The 22099-nt window shown below is 38.4% G+C and overlaps 1 protein-coding gene across 2 annotated transcripts; it reads left to right on the top strand.

Annotated features, from left to right (window-relative positions):
• Positions 1-383: 383 nt before the first annotated feature.
• Positions 384-21580, top strand: MTO1 (mitochondrial tRNA translation optimization 1). Of its 2 annotated transcripts, none has more exons than XM_030315847.1 (12): positions 384-739; positions 3191-3390; positions 3471-3588; positions 5466-5755; positions 7758-7870; positions 7958-8148; positions 8385-8515; positions 9458-9662; positions 9743-9914; positions 14845-14963; positions 18809-18940; positions 20725-20812. In XM_030315847.1, exons 1-11 carry the CDS (start codon positions 523-525, stop codon positions 18901-18903), a joined length of 1851 nt encoding a protein of 616 aa, XP_030171707.1. In that variant the 5' UTR covers positions 384-522; the 3' UTR covers positions 18904-18940; positions 20725-20812. The 2 variants fall into 2 exon arrangements, with proteins under 2 accessions (XP_030171707.1, XP_030171706.1); XM_030315846.1 differs by having other exon boundaries at positions 388-739; positions 18780-18940; positions 20725-21580.
• Positions 21581-22099: the final 519 nt, after the last annotated feature.

Consider the following 22099-nt stretch of genomic DNA (forward strand, 5'->3'; position numbering starts at 1 on the left):
GCTGGCCATTTAACCTTCAACCATTCCATTCCCCTATTTAGCCATAATGAATCTTTCATCCACAAATATATTTTAACTGCTTTCGAGTCTACTCTTATCAGAGACTACTCTATAATATCAAACAGAAGTCCAGGTGATAGTATATCAGAAAATTCAAAGAATCTGATAAGGCAAACTGATCAAAATCACTGTAGGTGACCACCTGGCGATTAGAGCTGCCACTCTCCAGAAAAGACAAAAACGACCACGTAGGAACCACCAATTCACAGCCATTGGTGATTAAAAGCCTGCATGGACCACGAAACCAGGTTCACACTGGTCGTGCCACCTGCACTGTTAACCCCGTCTCCCTTCGCCTTTAAAGTCCCGCCAAAGCCCCAATCAGCGCAGACGCTGAACGTGGACTGCGACGCTCTGACATCAGAACAAAGATGGCTGCGTCCTGCAGACTTTCCCTCGTACCCTAAATTTTTGCGCCTAGCTCGTGTCAGGTTTAGAGTCACACTCGGCCTTTCTCCAGCCATGTTTTCTCTCCGAAATTGCGGTCTCTGGGTCGCGGCTTCCCTCACCAAAAAGCGTCTTACGTTGGCCCGGTTCAGCGGTGACAGCGCGGCGCCCTTGCCTACGAAGTTTGACGTGATAGTCATCGGCGGAGGACATGCCGGGACCGAGGCAGCCGCCGCTGCTGCTCGTTGCGGCTCCCGGACCCTGCTACTCACCCACCGCGTGGACACGATCGGTGAGGAGCGCGGGTAGAGTGGAGGTTGGCCCAGGACGCAAGCTTCCAATATGCCCCTTCACCCTTTCCCGGATGGGCAGACTCTTCCCTCTCTCAGAGCTAGCGAGAATCCTAGTATCTGTGGTTTTATCCTGATTTGAGTTTCCCAGAACCCTGGACTGGGCTGTTCTTTGGACCACGGATTGCGCTGCTGCTCACCGAAGTAGTTAGTTGGTGGAGGTGGAGTTGGGGGCCGTGCCTTGGGAAAGGGGGGAAATTTAAGAATACAAGCTGATAGCTTCCTATTTCCTTTTTGCCATTTACCTTTTGCTAGCTTGTGGCTTTGGGAAAAGAGTGAATTAACATTTATTAGGAATTACTTATTAAACGACAGTTGTGTTTTTCCCGAGATTTTGTGAGGCCCTTTTGAAGAAGGATGATACTTTTTATTGCATTCTATATCTCTGCTAGGCGTTGGTCCTCTAATTTTGTGCTCAGGAACTGGCAGTGCTTTTTTCACACTTAACAGGCAATGGGTGGACAGCTATAATTTAAAGCAAGACCTCTCTCGAGCGCCATAATAGATGCTAGCTAAAACATCATTCTGTAAATTATGCATGCCTATTTTTACCTCCTGCATTTTGCTTAAGAGTGAACAGTACTTGAAATATTAACTGTGTTTTGCAAAAATTGTGAATAAATCACATATTTGTATACTGAAGTACTTTTTAAAAATTACCATTCAGCTGGTGAGTGGGGAGAAACATACACTGTTAACAGTGATTCTTTTAGAGAGGGTTGATAAGATTACCCAAAAGATTATGCGTTGCTTATGATATATTTCAGTGTTGTTTACATTAAAAAAAAATAAAGACTGGATACTGCCTTTCAATAATAATTCAAAACTCTAATGAAAAGTATTATTGAACTAAGATGACCATGAAATATGAGTAATGTAGTTCTGTGAGGGATAAAGGGATTCTTATCCAAACCCATATTCATATTATTTTACCAATACAATACAATCCGTTTTCTTTTTAAATAAATACATTTCAAAGATAATAATTCTTATAGATGAGCTTAGTGGATCGCAAATCTGTCTTTAAATCAAAATCTCAAGCAGACTCCACACTCAGTGTGGAGCCCAACACGGGCCTTGATCCCATGTCCCTGGGATCGTGACCTGAGCCAAAATCAAGAGTGGGACGCTCAACCAGCTGAGTCACTCAGGCACCCTCCGCTACTCCTGTATCTCTTTAAAGAGGAAAATAAATCCCATTTCTAGAGACTTCATCCCCAATAGTTCATCCCTTGTGACTTATTTCCCACTCTTAACCCAAACACTGGCAAGTAGAAACAGGATTACTTAGATCATTAAAGATTTATTCCTACTGAGTTTAGGTCACACTCCCTGAGCACAAAGCCTCATAGCAGAGTGTTTACCTAAATAAAATTGTGAATCGAAGGGGGGGAAATAATCTACTGTAGCTATCATCTCTGTTTTTTACAGGAGGGAACTGAGGTAGAGAAAATTAGATAACTTGCCAAAATGACAGAGCTTATAGTGTTTATTTATTTATTTTTGAGAGAGAGAGATAACAGACTGTGAGAGGGAGAGAGGCAGAGACAGAGGGAGACAGAATCCAAAAATTGGCACAGAGCCCAATGTCGGGCTCAAACTCACAGACTGCAAGATCATGACCTGGGCCGAAGTTGGACACTTAACCAACTGAACCACTCAGGCGCCCCCAAAATGACAGAGCTTATAAGTGGTAGATCTAGGAACTGAGCCAGATCCCTTTCACTCATTCCTGACCCAAACTCCTAATCACAGCGCTATTCAGCCTGCTTATGGAGACTATAAAAACTTGTAGACGGCTTGGTGGTGGCTGCAATAGACCTACAGATGTTGAGATCACTTCCCTACTCCTCCACCTCCCCTAAAAACCTTTGAGGAAACCTTATGAGTTTAGACTTGAAAATCAGACTAGGGGGATTTAAGGGGAAGGATTAAAGTATGGTTTCTACTTTCAGGAAGCTCATATAATTTAATCATTTCTGCAAAATAAGCAAAAAGGAAACAGCAGATGGCATTTATGGAAGACATAATTCATTATAACAGGGAATTAGTGCCAAGGGACTTCTTAAAAGTATGCTGGATTTGGGAAGGTTTCATGAAGTGAGGATTTCAAAACCACATTTTAAAGGAAAAGGCAACCTAATGAACTAGTAAAAATGTGTCAAGGAAAAGATTTAAAAGAAACTATAGTCAATGGTTTGTCTTCCAGGATGCCCTGAATAACTTTTGCATCCCATTGGGATTTTCTAAGTTCCTTTCTAGTGTTTGTTTCAGGGTTGTTGGTTTTTTTTTAATCTATCATATGAGATGATTCTAGTCACTTGTACAGACATTTCTCTATTAAACTCACTATGTACACATGTTCATATATTTATTTGGTCTGTTCTCTTTAGGTCAGATGTCCTGTAATCCTTCCTTTGGTGGCATTGGCAAAGGGCACTTAATGAGGGAAGTTGATGCCTTGGATGGGCTTTGTTCTCGAATCTGTGACCAGTCTGGTGTACATTACAAAGTATTAAACCGGCGTAAGGGACCGGCTGTTTGGGGTTTGAGAGCTCAAATTGATAGGAAACTCTATAAGCAGAACATGCAGGTGAGAATGGGGCATCAAAACAGGAGAGACTGTAGTGATTATTTAACTGTTATGCTTCAACTTGCATTCTCTTTTGGCAGAAAGAAATCCTAAATACACCACTGCTTACTGTTCAGGAGGGAGCTGTAGAAGATCTTATTCTTACAGAACCAGAGCCTGAGTACACTGGGAAATGCCGTGTCAGTGGCGTGGTTTTAGGTTTGTACTGGTGATAGATGATAATAACAATGTCAAACTCCATGTGAAAAAACAATTTTAGAGCAGAGCATGGAGATGTTTTGCTTATTCTAGGAAATTATTATATTTTTCTAGAGGAAAACTGTATAAAAAATTATATTCCTCCTTTCATCTTGACCTTCATGAAGCTTAGTCAAATTCTGGGCTCATTTATACCATCTTAGTAAGACTTTATAGCCTACATACATGTGTTTTTCTCCTGGTCCTTCTGTTGTAATTTTTATTTTTCCTAGTTCTTTTTTTTTTTCTTTTTAACGATTTTATTTTTAAGTAATCTCTATATGGGGCTCGAACGTGGGGCTCGAACTCACAACCTCAAGATCAAGAGCCACACGTTTATCAACTGAGCCAGCCAAGTGCCTCTATTTTTCCTAGTTCTTGCTTTAAATTTTTTTAATTTGTATTTTACAATGTTACTATACTTATGTTTTTTATTTAAAGGCGTTACAAATTTTTTAAAATATTTTTTAATGTTTATTTATTTTTGAGAGGGAGAGAGATAGTGTGAACAGGGGAGGGGCAGAGAGGAAGGAAGACACAGAATCTGAAGCAGGCTCCAGGCTCTGAGCTGTCAGCACAGAGCCCAATATGGGGCTCAAACCCACAGACCACAAGATCATGACCTAAGCCAAAGTCAGACGCTTAACCAGCTGAGCCTCCCAGGTGCCCCAGGAGTTATAAATTAATTTTTCATTAAGATAATACATGCACATAATTTTTACAAAAATCAAATTGAATTTAAAAGTTTGTATGGAAAAACAATTATCTCTATAATTATCTCCCTTTACAGATTAACTACTGCAGTTTCGTTTCTATGTATTTACATATTTCTAAATAGTATTCTTATATTTGTACTCCCTAAATTATCAGTATTAGATGTTATCTATTAACGTTTTTTATAGCAGTTCTCTTTAATCCCCTATTTTCCTTCCCTCAATCCTTCTAATTAGTTATGCCATAAATTTTGGTTGATACTATGTTTATATTGTTATGATTTTTTAAATATTCATTGTAGAGCTAAGTAGTATATTATGTTTGTTTCCTTTCATATACCTCTTTGCTTTGCTTTGGATTAATATTTGCTTTATTTTTTGTTTGCTTATTTTAATTGTGTACTTGTTCAGCTTTTTCATTAGGAAAAAACTGTCATTTCTCAATCATCAGGTAATCTATCAATTCTGTTTTTTCTTTGATTCTTCCCTCCCAGAGACATCAACTTCCCCAGCCCCCTACAACCCATCTGCTATAATCAGGGCAATTGCTCTCTGGGCCTTCTGCACAAATGTCATTTTGAGCCTTCTTTTTACTACTTTGCTGTGTTACATCATCCCATGTTCCTTGGGACTTCAGTCCCATGAGTGGGGGAGGGACAGAGAGAGGTGAAAGAGCCCCAAGCAGGCTCCACACCATCAGCTGGAAACCCTATGTGGGGTTCAAACCCACAAACTGCAAGATTGTGACCTGAGCCAAAACCAAGAGTTGGATACTCAACCAACTGATCCACCCAGGAGTCCCTGTAGTTCTTTTTTTTTTATGTTTGTTTATTTTGAGAGAGAGACAGCATGCACATGCTCGCACGAGTGTGTGCATGAGTGTGTTCATGAGTGGGGGAGGAGCAGAGAGGGAGGACTCTGGGCTCAGCATTGAGCCCCTTGAGGGTCTCGATCCCCAAGATCCCATGCCATGAGATCATGCATGACCTGAGTGGAAATCAAGAGTCTGACACTTAACCTATGAGCCACCCAGGAGCCCCTCCCTGTAATTCTAATTTAAAATAGTCACGTTTCAATTTGATCCTTGATAACAGGGCACACTTTTTACTCTTTCTTAACCTTTAGCGGATGGAAGCACAGTACATGCAGAGAGTGTGGTTCTGACTACTGGGACGTTCTTGAGAGGCGTGATTGTAATTGGATTAGAAATGCATCCAGCAGGACGTTTAGGGGATCAGCCTTCCGTAGGGTTGGCTCACACTCTGGAGAAGTTGGGGTTTGTGGTGGGAAGACTGAAGACTGGGACTCCACCCCGAATTGCCAAAGAGTCCATTAATTTCAGCATTCTAAACAAGCAGACACCAGATAATCCATCCATACCATTCAGTTTTATCAGTGAGACAGTGTGGATTAAGGTAAGATAATTTAAGAAAATCTAACTTTACAGCTGACAGTGGCCATTCACAGCAGGATATAACCCTTCCTTCCTTCCTTCTTCCCTTTCTTCCACCTTCCCTCCTCCCTCCCTCCCTTCCTCACTTCCCTTCCCTGCCTTCCTTTCTTTCTTCCCTCTTCCCTCTGTCCCTCCCTTCCTCCCTCCCTCCCTTCCTTCCTTCCATCCCTCCCTCCTTCTTTCTCTCTTCTTCCCTTCCTTCTTTCTACTCTTCACAATTCACTTTATATCACTATTACTTAGGGTGCAAAATAATGATCTTTAAAAGGATTAGCTAATTTGGCTAACTGGGTGTTTCCCAATAAGTTGTTAAGTTTCATCTCTTCAATAATTTTGCCTATTTAAAATTTTTTGAAACACTTTCAGACCTTTGTAAAAATTGCAAGACCATTAAAACAAACTCCTGTAAACCACTGAAATTCACCCATTGTTAATATTTTACCATATTTATCTTTCTATATACAGAAATATATAGATACATATATTTAATCTATAAAACAGTAATATACACATTTATTCTTTTTTAAAATTTTATTTATTTTGAGAGAGAGAGAGAGTGCATGTGCGCACATGCAGGGAGGGGCAGAGAGAGGAAGAGAGAGAGAGAAATCCCAAGTAAGCTCTCTGCTCTCTGTGCGGAGCCCGATGCAGGCCTCGAACTCACAAACCATGAGATCATGACCTGAGCCAAAACCAAGAGTCAAATGCTTAACTGACTAAGCCACCCAGGTACCTTACACACATTTATTCTTATTCTTTTTTTTCCCCAAAACATTTGAGGGTGAGTTGCAGAGATCATGACTCTTTACTTCTAAATACTTCAGTATGTATTTCAACTAAGCACAATTACATGCTCTTATATAACCTCATTGTAGTAATGAAATTTGGGGAACTTAACATTGATACATTGCTGTTATCTAATATAAAGTTCATAGTCAGATTTTGCTGATTATCCCAATATTCTTCTTTATAGCAACCCTTTTTTTGCAATCCAGGATCACGTATTACATTTAATTGTCATTTCTCTTTATCTGGAACAGTTCCTCAGTTTTTCATGATACTGGTATTTTTGAAGAGTACAGGATACTTTTTGCCTATCTTTGGAATTAAAAAAACATTATTTAGAATTGAGGACTAATAATTGATGGTCCTAGTTTCTGGTAAGTGTTTTATTAATAAGTGGCTCCAAATATTCCACTGTCTTGAGCAAGTCACTTACATTTTTGCTTTGGTAAAATGTAAATTGTGATGCAACTTTCTTAGTATAAATATATATATATATATATATATATATATATATATACACACACACTTAATCTGTTTATTATAAATTTTCAAGTTTATAGAAAGTAAAAAAAAACAGTATAATTTCTGTGTCCATCAGTCAGCTTCAACAAGTAACATTTTCTGGCATTCTTGTTTCATCTTTCTTTAACACTTTTCTTCTTACTAGGTTTTAAAGCTTTGGTACCAGATATCACTTATAAATACCTTGGTATATGTTTTTAACAGATGAGAACTTTGTAAAAACCAACCACAATACCATTATCATACCTATCAAACAAGGACCAAATAAGGACCATACACTGAGTTGGATGATATGCCTTATAAGAGTTTCCCCCAGTTTTTTTTTTCTTCTTCACATTTATATGTGGAAGAAACTGAGCCATCTGTTCTCTAGAATTTCCCACATTCTGGATTTCTCTGATTTCATCCTTCTGGTACCTTAAATAGGTTCTTCTGTCTTCTATATTTCCTGTAAACTGGTAGATTTGGAGGCTTGTTTAAATTTAGGTTCACCTTTTGGGGTTTTTTTGGCAAGAATACTCCCTAAGTAGTGCTCAGCATTATGCATAGGTTTAATGTTTGTAAAATTAAGTGCATATCATGTGTGTAATTTATTTAAGGAAAAGATAAACTCGTAAAGAAGCAAAACAGTGTTTTAAGTACTTCCTATATTTTAGCCAGAAGATCAGCTGCCATGTTACTTGACTCACACCAACCCTAAAGTGGATGAGATTGTCCTTGAGAACCTTCACCTTAATAGTCACATTAAGGAAACTACAAGAGGACCCCGGTAAGGACAGAACATTACTTTAAGGAGTGACATCAACCTTCTTTTGTTTGCTTCATTAAATTTTTGAATTTCATTGTCTTGTTCTAGATACTGTCCATCCATTGAATCAAAGGTTTTGCGTTTTCCAAACCGTCTTCATCAGGTTTGGTTGGAACCTGAAGGAATGGATTCTGACCTCATCTACCCCCAAGGGTTATCTGTGACGCTACCAGCTGAATTACAGGAGAAAATGATCACATGCATCAAAGGCTTGGAGAGAGCTAAAATGATTCAGCCAGGTAAAGAGAATCACAGCTGCCCTTCAGTATCAACTCAGCATCGCATTAGTAGATAGTGAAGAGGTCTTAGTTATAGTCATGGTTGCTAAGAGCCTCAGAAGACAAAGCCCAACACCTATGCATTTAAAATATATTCTTTGTTTTTCAAGAGCATTTAGTGATCATCTTTGCATCTCTACTTTGAGGCAAATCCAGCTCTGTTTTTACTTATTTTATATCATTTATTCTTTGGTCAGGTTATGGTGTTCAGTATGATTATTTAGACCCCCGTCAGATCACTCCTTCTCTTGAGACTCATTTGGTGCAACGGCTCTTCTTTGCTGGCCAGATAAATGGCACTACTGGTTATGAGGAAGCTGCAGCTCAAGTAAGACCTTGTTCAAATATTGTTATAAACACAAAAGGACTATTTAACTGGTGTTTCTCCTTTAAACGTCTGTTATGATAACTATATAGATCTTATACAACTCATGCATTGTAGTTGAAGACTTATTTCTGTTTCAGGGTATACAGGGATGGCTACTATTTTGAAAACACTTGTGGGTTTTGTTTTTTGTTTTTGTTTAATTTTTTATTTGAGTACGGTTGACACAAATGTTACATTAGTTCAAATGTACAACTGAATGATTTGATAGGTATATACGTTATGCTGTGTTCACCACAAATGTAGCTACCAGCTGTCCCATTACATAGCTGTTACAATATCATTGACTGTATTCCTTATGCTGTGCCAAACACTTTTGGTTTTAATTCTCATTTTGAGCTCCTAGGTCTGATACCATATTTGATTAGATTTTTTCTGACTTTGTTTTTAAAGATTTTGTTTTTGACTAATCTCTACAACCTGGGGCTTGAACTTACATCCCTGAGATCAAGAGTCGCACGCTGTACTGACTGAGCCAGGCAGCCGCCCCTGAAATTTTTTTATAAACAAAATTTAGTTCTTCTTACATAACATTATTGAAAATTAACATACTCCTTTTAAGTGAGAAGTTATGTTTTTTTTATTTGTAAGTGGGAAAAGGCTAGAAGAGCTTTATGGGTGGATTTAAAACAATATATTAGCCCACCTGAGGCTTATCAGGAATGTTAAATATTTTTGAAAACAATGAAATATAGCATTCTAAAGTGGTACATTACCTGTATTCTGGTTTTGAATAAGGATCACATTTTCTTTCTCTATTCTATCGCTTCAGGGCAGTGCTTGCTTTCTTACTATCCCGTGCTGTTTTTTCCAGATAGTGTTCTGAATAGGGTAGCTCGTTGTTCGGTTCATAATGGCCTTTTAAACATTTCAGTCCTCTTGTAGGGTGTGATAGCTGGAATCAATGCAAGTCTTCGGGTCAAACGCAAGCCTCCTTTTGTCGTTAGCCGAACAGAAGGCTACATAGGAGTCTTGATTGATGACCTCACCACAATGGGTACCAACGAACCATACCGCATGTTCACGAGCCGAGCAGAGTTCCGTTTGTCACTGCGCCCTGATAACGCCGACAGCAGGCTCACGTTCCGAGGTATCTCTTCCTTGAGTCCTGCAACCATATTTACTCTTCTGTAAAACCTCTCTCATTATATTCTTTCCCCTTCTTTTTAGGGTATAAAGAAGTTGGCTGTGTGTCCCAACAACGATATGAAAGAGCTTCTTGGATGAAGTCTTCTTTGGAAGAAGGCATTTCTGTGCTAAAATCCATTGAGTTTTCAAGTTCTAAATGGAAAAAGTTAATTCCAGAGGCTTCTATAAGTATTGGTAAAAGTCTGCCTCTCAGGTATGCACTTTTAATATAGACTTTTCTTACTTTTTACAGAAAAGTGAGATTGTTTCAGAGAAACATTACCTGTGGGTTCCCTATTTTAAATGAACATTTTAATGAACATGGCTTCTTCTCAGAATCATTTAGATGTAACTTATCTCTTTATTCAGCATTAAAAATATGTATGATTCTAAATTATTTTTTTCATTTTTAATATAATATTTCTGTGGTTCCCATTGAGTTCTGGCTTTCCTAAGATTTAGAGGGTACACACCAAGAAATATAGTTAATCTGCATCCTGCTATAAGTATGGAACAATTAGAAACCTCTGATTAAGCAGAGTATTTTATTATTTTTTTTTAATTTTATTTTTTATTTTTTTAAATTTACATCCAAATTAGTTAGCATATAGTGCAACAATGATTTCAGGAGTAGATTCCTTAGTGCCCCTTACCCATTTAGCCCATCCCCCCTCCCACAACCCCTCCAGGAACCCTCAGTTTATTCTCCATATTTATGAGTCTCTTCTATTTTGTCCCCCTCCCTGTTTTTATATTATTTTTGTTTCCCTTCCCTTATGTTCATCTGTTTTGTCTCTTAAAGTCCTCATATGAGTGAAGTCATATGATTTTTGTCTTTCTCTGACTAATTTCACTTAGCATAATACCCTCCAGTTCCATCCACATAGTTGCAAATGGCAAGATTTCATTCTTTTTGATTGCCGAGTGATACTCCATTGTATATATATACCACATCTTCTTTATCCATTCATCCATCGATGGACATTTGGGCTCTTTCCACTACTTTGGCTATTGTTGATAGTGCTGTTATAAACATGGGGGTGCATGTGTCCCTTCGAAACAGCACACCTGTATCCCATGGATAAATGCCTAGTAGTGCAATTGCTGGGTCGTAGGGTACTTCTATTTTTAGTTTTTTGAGGAACCTCCATACTGTTTTCCAGGGTGGCTGCACCAGCTTGCATTCCAAGTGGAGTATTTTAAATTCTGTAGACTCACTTGAACAATCCCATGCTACATTTTAGGGGGATTTTTTTTGTCCTTTCATCATTTTGGTTATATGGACTCTGAGTCTAAAGGACATTAATATAAAGCTTTTGCTTCATAGATATATTCCTAAGGACCTTACACAGTTCAAAATCTGCATATTTCACCACTCATTTTTCCATTAAAAAAAAAATGTATGCTAGGGCGCCTGGGTGGCTGAGTTGGTTAGGTGTCCAACTTCGGCTCAGGTCATGATCTCACAGTCTGTGGGTTTGAGCCCCACATTGGACTCTATGCTGACAGCTCAGAGCCGGGAGCCTGTTTCAGATCCTGTGTCTCCCTCTCTCTCTGCCCTTCTTCCGCTCGCGCTCTCTCTCTCTCAAAAATAAACATTAAAAAAACCTTTTTTTAGTAAAAAAAAAAAAAAAAATGTATGCTAATTCAGGTGGGGAGGTTCCCAGAAGGCAGAAATGTAAAATCATTGTAGCTCAGAAGCAAATATGGTGGCATTATCTTGCAGCTATGAGTCCAATATACTTTTCCTTTTGTTTGTTTTTTTTTAAGTTTGTTTTCCTTGTGAGGGATTTTGTGAACTTAAAGGTATACCTATTTTAATGCTGCTTTTTATTATCTCTAATCTTCTAGTGCTCTCACGTTGATTAACAGCCTGGCATAACGTGTCCGTGTTTGGCTTTCATCTCATCATGGTGTCTTATCATTTATAACTTCTGTTCCCCGGTTTTCATTTTCACAGGAATTTCCCAGAGCACTGGTGGATAATAGAGGATATTAAGCAGATTTTTAATTATAGTGATGATAAGTATTAAAGAACCTGCATAGTAGTCACCCAAACTAGGGAATCTTAGTCACAGGAACGACAGCCTGATTGACAAATGAGGATGGTGGATAGATTTATTTACCAGCTAAGTGGCACTGGGAGATGGCAGTTGTATAAACATCGTTTATAATCCACTTGGTATTTCAGGTGTTTGTTTAAATTTAGGAAGGTTCATACTATTTTAGATTTTGTGCAACAAATATATAACATCATGCTTTTTTTTGACAAATGTTGCACTATTTCAAATTTATATAATTAGAATTTGCATTAAACGTGACCAATGTGTATTGAGGTAACATTGCAAGCAGAGTGTTTCTAACACAGTCTAAAATGCTAATCGATGAATAAAAATATGAATGAAAAGGCTATCAATTTTACATCTTCACCAAACTAATCCCAAGAGTAGCCATTTTATTAAGGTGATTAAAAAGCCAATAATTTAGCCAAATGCTTTTCTTTTTAATTCAGGTTATCTTTCCCTTCAGGAGAAACTAGGGTCTCAGTCCCCACATTTGCTTTTTGTTTTAATTTTTTTTAATGCTTATTTATTTTTCAGAGACAGAGTGTCAGTGGAGGAGGGGCAGAGACAGAGGGAGACACAGAATCTGAGCTGTCAGCACAGAGCCTGACATGGGGCTCGGACCACAAACTGTGAGATCATGACCTGAGCCAAAGTCGGACCCTTAACCAACTGAGCTACCCAGGCGTCCCCGGCCCCCCACCATTTGATTTCAGCAGAATATTTAGTCTAGCATTCAGCCTCCCTAAATGAACTCAGTTTATCAATGCCTAGATATATAAAGCTAGAGAGATAGAAAATTGGTCAAAATACACTTACTGCATTTACTGTATACATGCTAGGCTCTGTGCTAAACACAAGTTGAACCAGACTTTGAAGAGATACACAAATAACTACACACACATTTCCTGCCAGGATTATAGGGAAATACACCGATGTGTCAGAGTGTCTCTTATGTTCTGTTGAGGTGTGATAACTTGTCCTTTCTGTGTCAGAGCTCTGAACTCTTGAGGCTTATGTTTGATTCAAAGCAGGTCTTAAAGGTTGGACCTGAGAACAGCTCCAAGGCTTGTAAATAAATTATTTTTTGAAAAAATATTAAGTTGGACAGTCAAGGGCTATTCTTTGAGATCACCATCCTGCTAGATTCCAAGATAATGCTTTTTTTGGTTAGTCATTAGGTGTGTTCCAGTATGTTCTGTAGTTTAAAAGACAATTCAGCCATTTTCCTTTGGGAGCTTAGGGTTTTATGGTTTCATGGTAGCTTATGAGATGAAGCCTTTGTAATTAATTGACCTAATTTGTCTCTGGGAGCACAGCAGAGCTGCCCAGAATTTCTGGACATTCCTAGAGCAGGCCATCTGAGGAAGAAATGAGTCAAGCATCCATCCGCAAAGGGTGATAATGCATGACTGTGGCAATAGAATAAACAGTAAAGAAGGTTGGCTGGGAGGCCTCGGAAGACTTGGGACCCTTGGATGGACAGATCTGACTTTTTGTTGACTTGATAATTTAATTGGTTTGAGATGGACAGAATTTATCAAAGACGCAATCTATTGGAGGGAAGATCAAAATTAGTAAATAGAAGCAAAATGAGTTAAGACAGTAAATGTAGGGAAATTGTACAGATCGGTGAATCTTGTGAGAACCAAACAAAATGAGAAGTAAACTGCAGAAAATTTTGCAGTCTTGGGAGCACAGGAATGAGGTGAGCCTAGGGCAGTGTCATAGTTCAACCAAGCAGAACTAAGGTCTTGGCAACAATGGAACTCATTATGTACTGCTTTTAGTTGCCCTGGCAATAACCATTTAAATGAATTATAACCAAAAAGCCACATGTAAATGAAGTTAGTAATAATTAACAGAGCAACAATTGGTCTAGTTCACACCACGTTAAGGGAGGGCAAGGAGATGGGGGTGGGTGATACCAAGAAGGAATCTGAGATCAGTATAAAAGGGATTAAATTGGCCTAAGGAACACCAGAACTTCTGGAGATGAAACATACCTGAAGTTTCTCTCTCTAGTTGTATCTTAATAAGTATTGATGAATGAAGTTATTGCAAATCTCACCTGAAGTACCTGTCAGCATTTATCCTTAGGCATGTTCTCTTGGTGAGCTATGAAAGATGCCTGGGAACTTTAGTAGTCATCTCTGTTAGCTGCATATATCACTCTCCTCTCCCCTTGCTTTGGCCCAGGAGGACTTAGTCTATCCAGAGCTCATAGTGAAAGTAGAACTGAGAATTAGCTGCCTAAAGTTCTTAATCAGTAGAAATTGAAATGGAGATTATACAAAATTAGAATATACCCAACTGGAAGAATACTTAGGAACCCTTATTTATTAGAAAAGCCCTTGACCATCATTTTGTCATCAGTTTATTTGGAGAGACTAAAACATACACACAGGGCCTTTTGTTCTTACTTGGAGAGTTCTGCAAAAGCAAGAAAGAGGTCTTCAGCTGATTTCGGGCATGCAAGATGATGACTCACAGGACACAAATTCTTAGAGAATTCAGTCAAATCCTTGCTATCAGAGGATATTTTGTCTTTACAAGAAAGGGAGGACAAATGGATGATAGGATTGCAATCTTTACCAACAACTTATTTCTCATGATAAAGAAGAGAACGGGAGAATGCACACTAGTCTTACTGAGGTTCTACTGTGTTGCAGATGTCACTGCATTTGGTGACTGTACTTGGAAAGAATTAGGAGTATCTCTTTTTTACTATTAAATTTTTTTTAATGTTTATTTTTGAGAGACAGAGACAGAACATGAGCAGGGAGGGGCATATAAGAGGGAGACACAGAATTGAAAGTGGGCTTCAGGCTCTGAGCTGTCAGCACAGAGCCTGATGTGGGGCTCAAACCCACAAGCTGTGAGATCATGACCTGAGCCAAAGTCAACGCTTACCCACTAAGCCACCCAGGCACCCCAGAGTATCTTTTGAAAGTAGTATTAATTCAGAGATTTGGCATTATTTCCAAGGAATCTTGTTCTTAATCTGGCTTACATGATATGGACCCCTATTTTTTGGGGGGTGGGGACTCCTATCTTAATGAAACTTTTGTGTATTTGCAGAGCTCTAGATGTTCTGAAGTATGAGGAAGTTGACATGAAGTTATTAGCCACAGCTGTTCCAGCGCCCTTGAAGAAGTACATTACATGTAGAGAACTAGCTGAAAGACTGAAAATAGAAGGTAGAAAATAATTTTTTACTTAACATGCCTATGTGTTCTCTTTTCCATTTGTGCAACTTATGGAAATCAGCTCCATTAAGAAACAGCTCTAAGAGGAGGCATTGTTACCATAGAACCAGCATAGTCTTAGGCTCTCTGCTAGTCAAAGTGGCGTTCCCAGCCTAGCAGCATTGCAACACAGGGGAGCTTGTTAGGAATACAGAATCTCACACTCTACCTAGGACCTAATTGAGTAAACACATTTGCATTTTTTTTTAAGTTTATTTATTTTGAGAGAGAGACAAAGAGTGAGCAGGGGAGGGGCAGAGAGAGAGGGAAAGAGAGAATCCTAAGCAGGGATTCTCTGGGCTCAAACTCATGACCATGAGATCATGACCTGAGGTGAAACCGAGTCAGACGCTTAACTGACTGAGCCACGGAGGCGCCCAGCACATCTGCATTTTAACAGTATCCCTAGGTAGTTTGTGAGTACATTTCAAGTGTCCCTTAAACTTCCTTTTTACATTTTTCCCCTCTGATATTCTAATAATGAGAAAAATAATAGTGTCTTTGGCTTTGATAATATACTGGAATACTCTACCATTAACAAATACTTATTTTGTATCAGGCAAAGAAATCAGAGCCTGCCTCTGTACATTATGACACATATCGTGCTCTCATACTGACCATCAAAGCTACAGATAACTTGGTAGTTGCACTGTATTTTTTTAAGTTTTACATTATGAAAAATTTCAAACATAAAAATACTGAGAACATCAGCTTCTGCGTTTTGATAGATGTTTTTCCCTGGGGTGGAAAATTATGTGGAGAAAAAGGCAGGGAAGTGAAAGAGATAGGGAGAAGGGTAGGAAAAGGTGGATAATGACATACTGTTCAAATAGGAAAGCACTTTAAATTCTTTGCGGACCAGCCAAGGTGGTAAGAATGCTGCATTCCTTGTATCGATGGCATTTTCTTTTAGTTCCAGAGAGATCTACCACTTTGCTATGTTTTGGCTGTGCATATAGGATGACCCAAGTGCTACCTACCATCCCACCATGCAAGTTAACCAAAGTCTGGCAACAGTGGGAAACTCACCAAAACTGCAAATGACAAGACACTAGTAGTACACTGATGTGTGAAAATAATGTACTTTTATTTCAACTTCATGATTTCTCTATGAAGTAAAAATTACTTAATTGAACATTCAGGATGTTATCACCTGGGGACAGGTGATTAAATTCTGTATTTTAAACTTGGTTTGCAACTTTACTTTGTTCCATAAATCATCAGGTTTGAGTTAGAATAATCCAGAATAATTATCGTTAACTTGTTCATAGAAAACTCTGACTTCAGCCATGAAGTAGCTACTGTTTTGCCTTGTTTCTTAAAGACTCTGGCACATATAAAGACTCTATATCCATGGCTCAATAGAAACATTAGGTTAAAATATAAGATATATCAGTGGTTCTCAAATCACTACATGGACCCTCTGTACCAGATAGCAAGTTTCGTAATGGCAGAAATCAGTTTCAGATTCTTCTTTGTATTCTTTCTCATGTTTTATTATATATAGATTTGAAAGTTTAAGTAAATATACCTTTAACATATACATTCCCTCACTTATATCCCATGATCCTCTGTAAGGTCTATTTATGAGTAATATATTTGTATGACAGTTTTTTGTGCTAATTTGTCATATTACGATGTTGTATTAAGCCCTTTACATGCAGTATTTTGTTTGGTATTTAGAATTGTCCTGTGGGGGCGCCTGGGTGGCTCAGTGGGTTAAGCATCCACCTTTGGCTCAGGTCTATGATCTCATAGCTTGTGGTTGCAAGCCCATGTCGGGCTCTGTGCTTACAGCTCAAAGCCTGGAGCCTGCTTCAGATTCTGTGTCTCCCTCCCTCTCTGCACCTCCCCCCACTCATGCTCGCTCGCTCTCTCTCTCTCTCTCTCTCTCAAAAATAAACATTAAAAAAAAGAAAGAAAGAAAAAGAATTGTCCTGTGAAGGATAGGTATTAGCATTATTGTCTTAATTTTACAAATAAGTGGTAACCTGCCTAAGATCACACAGTTGGTGAGTGGCAAAGCATCTGGGTCAGCCCTTATAATTTGTGGATAAAGAAGCTAAGGCCCAGAAGGATAATGATGTACCCATAGTCAGGTTCATTGATAGAGCCAGGCTCATAGCTGAGATTTTTCTGACTGCTAATCAAGTGATAGAAGCAGATATTATCAAAACATCTTAGGGAAAGCCAGCTTTCTTACAGGATAGAATGACTACCTCAATTTAGATTTTGAAACAAGTTTTGAGTTTATTTTTCTAAGAACAGAATGCTTCACAAAATAATTGCTAAATTATCCAACTTCATTTCTTAATAAAAACCTTAAATTGTTTTACATGTAAAAAACCCCACTTTTAAAAATTACAGCTTGATATGGACATAATTCTGAAAACCATTTTCTTAGGGAAACAGGTTGTCTTTAGGGCTCAAAATTCAAAGCCATAGTCCATTGAGGATTTGCACTGAGAGGGAAAATTTGCACTGAGTGGAAAAGCAGTATCTTCTATTTTTAATTTTCCAGATTTTGCTTTTAATGTTTAAGTTATCTCTATACCCAACATGGGGCTTGAACTCACAACCCTGAGATCAAGAGTCACATGCTCAGGACACCTGGGTGGCTCAGTTAAGCATCTGACTCTTGATTTTGGCTCAGGTCATGATTTCAAGGTTGTGAGATTGAGCCCTGTGTTGGACTCTGTGCTGGGTGTGGAGCCTGCTTAAGATTCTCCCAGTCTCTCTCTCTCTCTAAAAAAAAAAGAGTCACATGTTCTACTGACTGAGATACGTAGGTGCCCCTTAATTTTCCAAATTTTTGAGATGAAAGGGCATGCAATAAACTACCAGACAGAATGTTGTAGTTGCTATGCAAGATACTCCCTCTGATTTATCCTCAATTTCCTCATCTGGAAAAGGGTACGCTTACCCCACTTACCTTGTGGTGTTGGAAAAAGTGTTGAATGAGAGATTCAGAAGTTTTTTTTGTAAATTGTAAAAAGCTATAAAAACACAGTTGTTGGGGCACCTTGGTGGCTCAGTCAGTTGAGCGTCCGACCTCAGCTCAGGTCATGATCTCACGGTTCATGAGTTCAAGCCCCAAGTCAGGCTCTGCTGACAGCTCAGAGCCTGGAGCCTGCTTTGGATTCTGTGCCTCCTTCCCTCTCTCTCTCTCTCTCTCTCTCTGCCCCTTCCTAGCTCACACTCTGTCTCTCCCTTTCTCTCAAAAATAAATAAACATTAATTTTTTAAAAACAAGAAAATTATTTCGGGGCTCCTGGGTGGCCCAGTCGGTTAAGCATCCGACTTCAGCTCAGGTCATGATCTCGTGGTCCTTGTGTTTGAGCCCCACATTGGGCTCTGTGCTGACAGCTCAGAGCCTGGAGCCTGCTTTGGATTCTGTGTCTCCCTCTCTCTCCACCCTTTCCCCACTCATACACTCTCTCTCTCTCTCAAAAATAAATAAACATTAGGGGCGCCTGGGTGGCTCAGTCGGTTAAGCGGCCGACTTCGGCTCAGGTCATGATCTCGCGGTTTGTGAGTTCGAGCCCTGCGTCGGGCTCAGTGCTGACAGCTCAGAGCCTGCAGCCTGTTTCAGAATCTGTGTCTCCCTCTCTCTGACCCTCCCCCGTTCATGCTCTGTCTCTCTCTGTCTCAAAAATAAATAAACGTTAAAAAAAAAAATTTAAAAAAAAAATAAATAAATAAACATTAAAAACCTAAGTTGTTAATAGGAGTATCATAAATCATAACATAATTAATTCTGTTTACCAGCCATTTATGAATCAGTGTTGTTCCATCAGCAACAACAAATAAAGGAAGTTCAGCAAGAAGAAGCTCTCCAACTGCCAAAAGACTTAGATTATTTGACTCTCAGAGATGTGTCTTTGTCTTATGAAGTTCGAGAGAAGCTACATTTCAGTCGCCCAGAGACGGTAAGAAACCAGGCAGTGGATAGGATAAAGAACTAGTGCTTTAATTTTTTTTAAACCTGGATTTACAGTGATCACATAATTAATACACATAATTAATACTTTATTTCATCGTTAAAAAATCTAACCTCTTAGGACATTTCTTTGTATGACAGATGTTGGTATGTTTTTGAGAGATGAAAAAACAGTCTTAAATAAATAACTAGAAGAATTAGGTTGATTAAAATTATTCTCTAGTCCCAAACATGTGCTAACCCATAACTCATGACATAGAAGAAACCACATTAGGTTAAAATATAATACATGTGAATGGTTTTCAAATCACCGCTCAGAATCCTCCCTAGGAGATCCATAGTGTTGGCTTACTAGGAGGTTAGAGGGAAGCCAAAGAGGTCCCTCACCCCATGCTTCAGCCTAAGTGTGTGTGTGTGTGCGTGTGTGTGTGTGTGTGTAAACATCTGTGAACAAATTAAAAACTTTATTGTATACTATACAGTATTAGACTTCTAATGACAAATATTTAGGAGGTGCCTGGGTGGCTCAGTCTGTTAAGTGTCTGACTCTTGATTTTGGCGCAGGTCATGATCTCACAGTTGGTGAGTTTGAGCCCCGCGTCAGGGTCTACACTGACAGTGCTATATTTATTGATTCTGAGATGCACATTTAACATTTCTGAAACTGAGTTGTATCTTAAAAATGGATGGTGTATCGTAGTTTAATAGGCGGTGGCTCTTTTTAGTGGTGATTCATAAAGTAAAAGGCATTTAAGAAAAATATGACCTGTAAAACAATTTTAAAAAGAAATATTTTTAAAGGGAGGAGTGATTCTGTCAATATAAACATGGTATTCTTAGCAATAGTCATCATGGAAACCAAGCAAATAGGCCTTAAATTTTATAACTCTGTATATCCTATTCATCTTGGGTTTTTATGGGTAGTCATAGGCTGCACTGCCCAATATGATAGCCACTAGCTAAATGTGACCATTTACATTAATTAAAATGAAATAAAACTCAGAATTCAACTCTTTAGTCATACTAACCATGTTTCAGGTGCTCAGTAGCCACGTATGGCTAGTGGCTACCGTATTGGACAGTACATTGTTACAGTGCAAATGTTATGGAAAATTTCCATATCACAGAAAGTTCAATTGGACAGAACAGGTCATTGGAGTTCACATCCCTTATCCGCAATTCTAGGATACAAAAAGCTCTGACAAGTGTTTGTTATAGACAAACCTGGTATCAAACTTGACCTGAACTGACATGAGATTAGTCTTTATACCACTTCAAGTGAATATTCATACATTTCACTATAAAAATATACCACAGAAATATTGATGAGATTATAGGGTGCTGTCCAACACATGGCTGAGGAGGTTACATTAGTTTAATGAAAATAAAATGTAGGTAGTCTAACCATCTATTACTCATGTGCTCTTAGACAAGTCACTTGAACTTCTCTGAGCCTCATTTTCCCTAATCTGTAAAATGAAGGTATTAATAATAATCACATTCCCTTTACCTACTTTATAGTTATTTTGAAGATACATTAAGATAATAGTTTTTAAAATATTTTATAAACTATAATATACAGATTATTATTAGGAGCAAAACAAATTTGATTTTGACATAGCTCACTTAGATTTATCTTATGGTTTTATTATTTTTTTTCTTCCAAGTTTTTATTTAAATTTAAGTTAGTTAACATGCAGTGTAGTAGTAGTTTCAGGAGTAGAATTTAGTGATTCAGCACTTACATATATCTCTTATGGTTTTAATTCTTAGATTGGGGCTGCTAGTCGTATACCTGGAGTGACACCTGCTGCCATCATCAATCTGCTCCGATTTGTGAAGACCACTCAGCAGAGACAGGTGGCTATGGATGAATTGCCCAACACTGACCAATACTTCTGCGAGACAGACAAACTGGAAGAAAGACAGTTATAGCTTTGTATTCATAGAAGACTTTTAAATAGTACGAGCAGAGAGAGGAGATAAGTACTGTATTTTGGTTTTAGCACCTGTTAAAATAACCTTAGGTTATTATGGATTTGTGATTAATTTATGAAGAGGGCAAAGATTATAATAACTGTGCTTCTTTATCTGAGAAAGTTATAAAGTCTTCATTTATACTCTTCATCTTAGGTGCTCTAATACAGTGAGCATATTGATGTAACGGGAGTATTCATCAAACAGAGATCACAGTGGATCCACAACTAAGCCAGAAAAAAAAAAAACTTCAGCTTGCAGATTTGCTTACTCATAAAGACTTTGTCCATTAAATGTTACCAAAGTAAAAGTCTTATGTTTCAACCTGTTTTGAAAGTTAGTAGTCTTTTGCTTGGATAAGCAGGCGATTTCAAAGCCCTCAAATTCTTAGGGCTTCAAATTTGAAACTATACAAAATCATCTAGAATTAGCCAGTTGATTTCCAACATTTAAAAATGTAGTATGTAGGGTGAAAGTTGACTTCTAAGATTCCTACACTTCTCCAGGAAATCCTCACCAGTAATTATCTTTGAACATCAATGAATATCCTGTAAACTAGATCAGAAATGATCATAGTTTCCTTTGATCCACAATATGGAAAAGTTTTTGGCAACCTGGTTAAAGGGAAAATAAAGGTAGTTACTTCATATCATACAGTATTTTCTTATGAAACTGTTATGGCATGATTTCTTAACACTGAAGACATAATCCATAGTAACTCGTGACTAGTGTTTCCCTGTTTTTAAGTCAGAATTGACAGAAAAACTGGAATGGTGCTGGCACTCTTCTTCCTCTTCAGTACTTCAATTCTGTGTTGTAATAGGGTTTAGGGTGGGAGGACCACCTGGGCCCTTTGGCTGGCTGACTCAGACACCTCGACCCTTCTAGGTAGACTAGAAGATGAATGCAGACAAGTGGGCCAGAGAGCCTTGCTTGTCCCTGGAAATGCTAACTCACATCTCTGGTATCAATCAAGAGAGAAGCTCCCATGTCAGCTTCAGGCCAAAGAAGATACTTAAGACAGTATCAAGGGCCCTGAAGTCACTCTGGCTACAGATCTATTTGTTTTTTTGTGGGGTTTGTGTGTGTGTGTGTGTGTGTGTGTTTATTTATTTATGTATTTTTTTTTTTTTAATTTACATCCAAGTTAGCATATAGTGCAACAGTGATT

Source organism: Lynx canadensis, chromosome B2 (assembly GCF_007474595.2).
Source record: "Lynx canadensis isolate LIC74 chromosome B2, mLynCan4.pri.v2, whole genome shotgun sequence".
NCBI classification, from domain to species: Eukaryota; Metazoa; Chordata; class Mammalia; order Carnivora; family Felidae; genus Lynx; species Lynx canadensis.